The following is a 7,095-nucleotide window of genomic DNA, read 5'->3' on the forward strand; positions in this document are numbered from 1 at the left end:
GTGTTGTGCTTTCCTCTTCTCCATCCATCCCCACCCCGCCCCCCGTCATGAAAAGGCGGCAGCACTCCTCGGCTCGCGGCCACTCACTGCAAAGCCGGGGAGTGTGGAAGGCGCAAGGTGCAGAGTGTGTGAGGAGACGCGGCGGTGGTGGAAGGCGGCGGCGCGAGGGCGCGCGTGTGGGCGAGAGGGGGGGGGGAGTGTGTGAAAAGAGGTGGGGGCAGCAAGCGGAGCTCCGGCCGTCCCTTATAAGAGACACAATCTCTGGAGCGTTTTTGGCAAAAGGGGTTTGGCGAAGCAGGCTGCGCACACGCGAGCGCCACGAGCCTCCCTTGATTCCAAAGAAAGGGGAGGAGGGAAAAGCAAGCGGTGCCATCTGAGCTCTCTCGCGCTCTACCTCCGCAAGCTTCCCCTCCCCTTTCCCTTCTTCCCCCTCTCCTTCTTTTCCTCCTTCTTCTGTCTTCCTTCCCTCTTCCCCTCCCCACGCCGAAGGCCAGCAAAGTCCGCGAGCCCCGCCGCGCGCCTTTTTCCTCCTCCGTGCGGCTGCCCAATGGCCAGCGGCAGCCCCGCTAAGATGGACAGCAGCGCCAGCCAGCCGCCGCCTCCCCCGCCGTTCCTGCAGCCCGCCTGCTTCTTCGCGGCGGCGGCGGCGGCAGCGGCAGCAGTGGCCGCCTCCCAGAGCGCGCAGCAGCAGCAGCCGCCGCAGCAACTGAGCCCGGCGGCGGCGGCGGCGGGCAGCCAACAGAGCCAGTCCTCTCCAGGGGCCGCCAAAGCGCCTGTTGCGGCTGCGCCGAAGCACCACCAGCAGCAGCAGCAGCAGCATCACCACCACCACCAGCACCAAGTCAAGCGGCAGCGCTCGTCGTCGCCGGAGTTGATGCGCTGCAAGAGGCGCCTCAACTTCAGCGGCTTCGGCTACAGCCTCCCTCAGCAGCAGCCGGCGGCGGTGGCGCGGCGGAACGAGCGCGAGAGGAACCGCGTCAAGCTCGTGAACCTGGGCTTCGCCACGCTGCGCGAACACGTCCCCAACGGCGCCGCCAACAAGAAGATGAGCAAGGTGGAGACGCTGCGCTCGGCCGTCGAGTACATCCGAGCCCTGCAGCAGCTGCTGGACGAACACGACGCCGTCAGCGCCGCCTTCCAGGCCGGCGTCCTCTCGCCCACCATCTCCCCCAATTACCCCAACGACATGAACTCCATGGCAGGCTCGCCTGTCTCTTCCTATTCCTCGGACGAAGGGTCCTACGATCCCCTCAGCCCCGAAGAGCAGGAGCTGCTGGACTTCACCAACTGGTTCTGAGAGGGGGGCGGCCTGGGTGGCCCCTCTTGGCTTTGGCTTGGCAGCAGGTGGGTTTGGCTGAGCTTCTTGGGTGGGGATGCTGGGCACGGGGTGGGTGGGTGGGTGGGTGGAGGTGGGATCGTGGGGGCTCCGTTGGCGAACATTTTGGAGATGGAGAGGAAGAGGGGCAGCGCATGTAATTTCCTTACCTAGATAGCGCCGCGAGTTGTACGTGGTGTTCTGAAGAGTGGCATTTCTAATACAAAGAAAGAAAAATCCCTGTCCAGAGGAGTTGACCATCAAAAATTGGTGGGGTGGGTGGGGAACATGTGCAAATACAGTTGCAGGTACTTACAGGATGAGGTCAGTTGAAAACTCTGAATGAAATCAATGGCCCATCTCCACTTTGATTGGTATGGATATGGACTGAACTCCTGGGTTGCAATCCAGGGACCTTGTGAAAATTAGCTCTCTTGCTCTAAGCGTGGATTGCTTTGGTTTCTGTGTGACAGTTGGGGAAAGTGCAACTACTAGCCTTGATTGTGGAGCTGCTGCAAACCATCAAGGACCCCAGAAGTCCTTCTGGAGTATCCTGAGCAACTTTAGTGGATGCATCAATAAGCCAGCACTGGCCTAAGTAGTTTGTGTGTTGTACAACCTGACTGACAAGGTTGGGCCTTTTGCAGTCAACAAAACACATAATATGCAGTAGGCCTGGGGGTGGGTATAGAATGGTTTATAGCTTTCAATGGGGACCTCAGTGAAACTAGTCTGGAGTAGGTAGCTTGTAGACTGGAATCAATGTGGTAGCCAGCTCCACATTGCTCTGAAAAGTATTTTATGTATTTTAGTTATTTCCCATTTACACCCACCCACACTTAGATATCTAAACCAGCAACACTACCAAAAGCAGAACACTAAAAAGCTATGACTAATGTTATGAACCATATGCCAGCACAACCACATAAGCCAGTTCATATACCTGGAATGAAATTCCACTGATTTTGACAGAACTTCCAGTTGAGAGGACTCACAGCCTTATCAAACAAAATTCAAATCTGGGACTTATTTCCAACTGTGCTTAGTATCCTAGAAGCCAATTCTAAAATTAACAGGTGTTTATTAACAGTATTCATAAACACACCGGCTGTGTGAGGTCACTTGCATCCTGGGTCTGGTCAGTTTCTAGAAGAGAGATTACCTGGGAATCTTCTTGAGGTGTACCACAGAAGAAAGGCATAAACATAATAAATTCTGCAAGACATGCAAAGCAGGGAAATGCATGTTTATGCAAAAGTCCCTCCATGTTTAGTGAGGTTTACTCCCTGGTAAGTGTGTTTAGGATTGCAGCCTATGGCTGTAGTTTTGTGCACACTTTCCCAGGAATCAGACCCATTGAATATAGTGGAACTTTTTTTCTGAGAAAACATGCACACAATTGGGCTGTATATGCTTATGATAGAAGCTTACTGTGAACAGTTTCCATTGAAATCACTGGGAGTTACATCACAGTCCTGAACAATTCACTTGAAAATATCCTAAATCCAAATAATTCAGGCTACAGGACAATCCTGCCATATCTGCTCAAAAGCAGCCCTCCCCCTTGAGTTCAGTGGGGCTAATTCCAAGTAAGTGTGCATAGATTGCAGTCTTAACTGAATTGTGGGCCTGGCTGTACAACTGGGTTTGCTTCACTGAGCAATGAGCAGTTAAGGGAATAGTGCTGAATAGCTGTCCCTGGATGTTGCCCCCTTTCACTTGAATTAAGCCTTGACACTGACCTCTCTCTCTCTCTCTCTCTCTCTCTCTGGTTGTACAGGACTTGTTGAAAAAAATGGTTGCATCTTATTGCTCCTTTTCCTTCCCATTATGGAAAGGAAAGAAAGTAAAGACAGTGAAGCACAGAAGGAGTCGGACATCCTCTCCAAGAAAACAGTGAAGCACTCCCAGATTCTGCCTTTGCACTCCAGGCGGTTCAAAGAGTCATGCAGCCCAGTCCTATGGATGAAAATAAAGCCCGTTGAGTTTAGTGGGATTTACAATTCCCAAATAAGTGTGCATAGGTTCACAGCCTATGGTTTCAACCCTGTGCACACTTATATGGGAGCAAGCCTCATTGAACACAGTGGGACTTACTTCCGAGTAAATGCATATGAGATCAGGCTGCTGCACCATAGAAGCAAGAGGGGATCCATGATGTGATGGAGCTTCTGTAGGCCTGTTCTCTACCCTCGAAGTTAAAGCAACACTGCCTATTCTATATAAATCTTCAACTGAGCAATGAGCTTCCCTTCTTCTTGAAATAAATACAGTATTCCCCCTTTTGAAAGTCTGGTTTGTTCACTGCTTTATGGTCCCAAATTGCAGCACAATCCCAAGCAGGTTTACTCAGAAGTAAGTCCCACTGTGTTCAGCACCAACTTATTCCCTATAAGTGATTTTAGGGTTCCATACACAGAATGATCCTATGCACACTTACTGAATTTAGTGGGACTTACTTTTAAGTAAGTGTGAAAAGGATTGCAGCTCTGGTTGCCTAATACTTGTGGAGATTTTGAAAATCAAAACTATGCTGTATTCAAAGAATCCTCTGAAGTGTCTCCCTCTCCCACTTTGTCCACTTTCCTATCATAAAATGCTTCCAATTTGTTTTTTCATGTGAACTTTTTATTATATATATAAATAAATATATATATAAAAAATCTATTTGTATCAATCCTAACCAATTGTGGGAATATATTAAGCTATTTTTGTATATAAGAGACAGAAATTTATAGACTTTTTGTACAAATGGTTTAAAATGTGTATATCTTGATAACTTTTTTAAAAATATGTAATGCTTATTACCTCTTCATATCTAGATGCGTAGTCAACATAACCTTACAACTGCCATGTTTTTGTTATGTGGTTTTGTAAAGGACTTGGAAATGCCTCCAGATCTACTTTAGCACCAACGTGTCTTACTTTTTTATAGAAAACTTTGCTAATGTATTAATAATGTTATTAAACAATGTTCAAAGTGAACAAAGTTTATGCAGCTATTGTCCAAACGCAAAATGGTAGCTATTTATTTTATAAGCTGCTGCCTTTTGAAGAAAAAGAGAAAAAGTTTTTACCACTGCCTTTTCATGCTGTTTTATTACAAACTTACAAAAGTCATGTATAACCATTTTTATACAAACTAGTTTGGTAATAAAACTTTCAATTAAAAATGATGTCTTCCTGGTTCTACTGCATTGTTTACTATTATTTTCTGCCATTTGGTTAATCATGTCTAAGGAAAGCCAATTTTTTTGGGGGGGAAAGCTGCTTCTGGGACTGGAAGTATATAGGGAAATATAGGATTTATATGCAAGACAACAGTGGAATTGCAATGGTTTTATTTTGCCTTTCTGTTTTTTCAAATATGTATTAAACCAAGAGACATTTGCCTGCTTCATTGTCCTTCCTGTAAATGCTTCATGTTTAAATAATTCCCCTCACAGAATGATTCCTAACAGAGAGGGAGCTCTTTCCTACATCTTCAGACTCTGTCTATCTTCTCATAAAATAGGGTGTACAGAAGTGAATCAAGAAGAAGTTGAAGGGCTGCTGGAAAGAGGGGAACCAAATAGTCACACTCAGCAGTTTAATTGCCACATATATATATATATATATATATATATATATATATATATATATAATATCTGTGTTTATCAAGCAATACACATACAATCATGTTAGATAACTTCTGGTGGGTGGAAAAATGAAACCAAAGAATAAGCGAAGAGGCAGAAATATGCACCTTAGATTCAAGACGCTCATCTATCTAGCTTGTTTTTTTTTTAAGTTCCCCCAACAGCGTGATCTGCGTGTAAAAGTACCCAATTACCAAGATTCAAAAAGAAATTGGGTCTCTCTCGCTCTCTTTCTTTCTGGCCAGTCTCCTCGTTGTCAGTTAGCAAAGACGTGACTAGAATCCGCCTCGAGTTCATTCCCCACCCTACGCCACCCCACCCCACACACTCTTTCGCCCTCCCCCTTTCTTTGCGTGGCTCCTCCCGGGTTGCTTGCGAATTCAGCTTGCGTGCACCAACCCAAGCGGAAAGCAAAGCGCAAAAAACGACCTAATAAAATAAACATAAAATAAACGGTTGTAGTCCTAAAAGGTGTCTTAAAAATCCAGCTTCTTTTAAAAACAAACAAAACACACAGCAACCCAACGCGATTGATTAATGCAGGAATTCTTCACGTACGCACTATAGCGGAATTTTATTTAATTTGTCAGCATTGCCATACATTCAGCCTCCTCCCCCTCTTCCATTCATATGGGGTGTGGGGGGGGGGAAGCAAAGAGAAATCATGAGATTGCCCCTTACTTCAGTACAAACACGCATTGTTATAACCGATCTTGGAAGGACTGTTTGATTATGAAAATAATAACGGTTATATTCCATCGTCTGCGTCGCTTTCCCTCTCTTTAAAAAGGCGGTTCCGTGTTTTGTTTGTTCACCCACTTTTACAAGGGTGTAGAGATAAGGTGTGCAAAGAAAGTTTAGTAGACAATTTATGGCTGTGAATATAACATTAGGATAATGTTTCATTCTAAAGACTAAATTTTCTCTTCCTTCTATAGACAGGTGCTCTCTCTCTCTCTCTCTCTCTCTCTCTCTCTCTCTCGTGCTCACATCTGCATGATAAATATCCAGAGTCGCGAAACTAGAAGCAAAGTTACGCCGCCCCTTGTAACGAAGTACAAGACAGAGGCACACAAACATTCTCCCCCCCCCCCCCGCCTCAAAACACCCAAACCCACACAATTTTACTGCAAGATAGGAAAGGACAAAGCAGGATTGAGGTAAATCTCATTACATCTGCTCTAATCGCTTAGCAACACAAACCCTCCCGCCCCCCCCCCCCCCGCCTTGTGTTAGGCAAGCTATTCAGCGGGCCCTGGCAAGATGAATTCAGCATTCTCAAACTCCATAAATCAGGAGAATGTATTTTATCGCACTATAAGTTTTCAACCTACCCAGCCAGCTCTATGGGGGGTGATGGGGGTGGTAATGGAGACGGTGTGTGTGTGAAATTAACCAGAAATGCAGGTGGAAATTGTAAGGTGTTTTGAAAGGCGGGAGGGGAATGCACAGAAAGCGAGCTATTTGCAAATAATTCCCAGCCACGTCTTTCTTCTTCTTCTTTTTTTAAAGCCCTTTCTAAAGAACGACTGTGCTAACAAAGCTGGGGCAATTCAATAAATGCTCTTTGAAATGCAGGAACAAAAAGCACGATCCCGGGCAGGCCCAGAAGCTGCAGCAGCGCTTTTATAGAAGCGAGGGGAGGATGTATACAGATCGGCCGGTTAGATTTGGAGTCGGTGACATAAAATAGGCAAAGGCCGCCGCCAACGCCCAGCCCGAGGCTGCCGCGCGTTTCGTTTGGAGAGGGCGTGGAAAGGGAGGCCAAACAACTCGGGGCTGTTGTGTCTGTCGCCGGCTCTGTTGGGTTGTTGTGTGCGTGTCTGGGCCACAGTAGTGGAAAGGAAAAGAGGCGACAGGGAATTCGGTGCGGAGAGATGCGCGCAAGCCATTGCAGAGAAGACCAGTGGTTGCTCGGTGCCGTTTGGGGTAAGGGTTCGACGCAGTTCTTCTTGGAGCGAGAAAGACAAACTTTAGGAACTGATGTAATTTAGCGCAGAGCAAAGGCTGGATCAAGAGCGGCTGATCACAATGTTAAAAGGGAACGAAAGCTTGGCCTCCGACTCCATTTACAAGGAAGGGGATCCCAAGTTTCTTTCTGGGACTCTTCTTTCACAATGATTCCCATGTAACATATGCACC

The 7,095-nt window shown here is 46.8% G+C and overlaps 1 protein-coding gene across 1 annotated transcript; it reads left to right on the forward strand.

Annotated features, from left to right (window-relative positions):
• Nucleotides 1–571: 571 nt before the first annotated feature.
• Nucleotides 572–4,504, forward strand: ASCL1 (achaete-scute family bHLH transcription factor 1). Its single transcript, XM_063134562.1, has 2 exons — nucleotides 572–1,344; nucleotides 3,096–4,504. Exon 1 carries the CDS (start codon nucleotides 572–574, stop codon nucleotides 1,295–1,297), a length of 726 nt encoding a protein of 241 aa, XP_062990632.1. The 3' UTR covers nucleotides 1,298–1,344; nucleotides 3,096–4,504.
• Nucleotides 4,505–7,095: the final 2,591 nt, after the last annotated feature.

Source organism: Elgaria multicarinata, chromosome 9 (genome assembly GCF_023053635.1).
Source record: "Elgaria multicarinata webbii isolate HBS135686 ecotype San Diego chromosome 9, rElgMul1.1.pri, whole genome shotgun sequence".
Taxonomy (NCBI): Eukaryota; Metazoa; Chordata; class Lepidosauria; order Squamata; family Anguidae; genus Elgaria; species Elgaria multicarinata.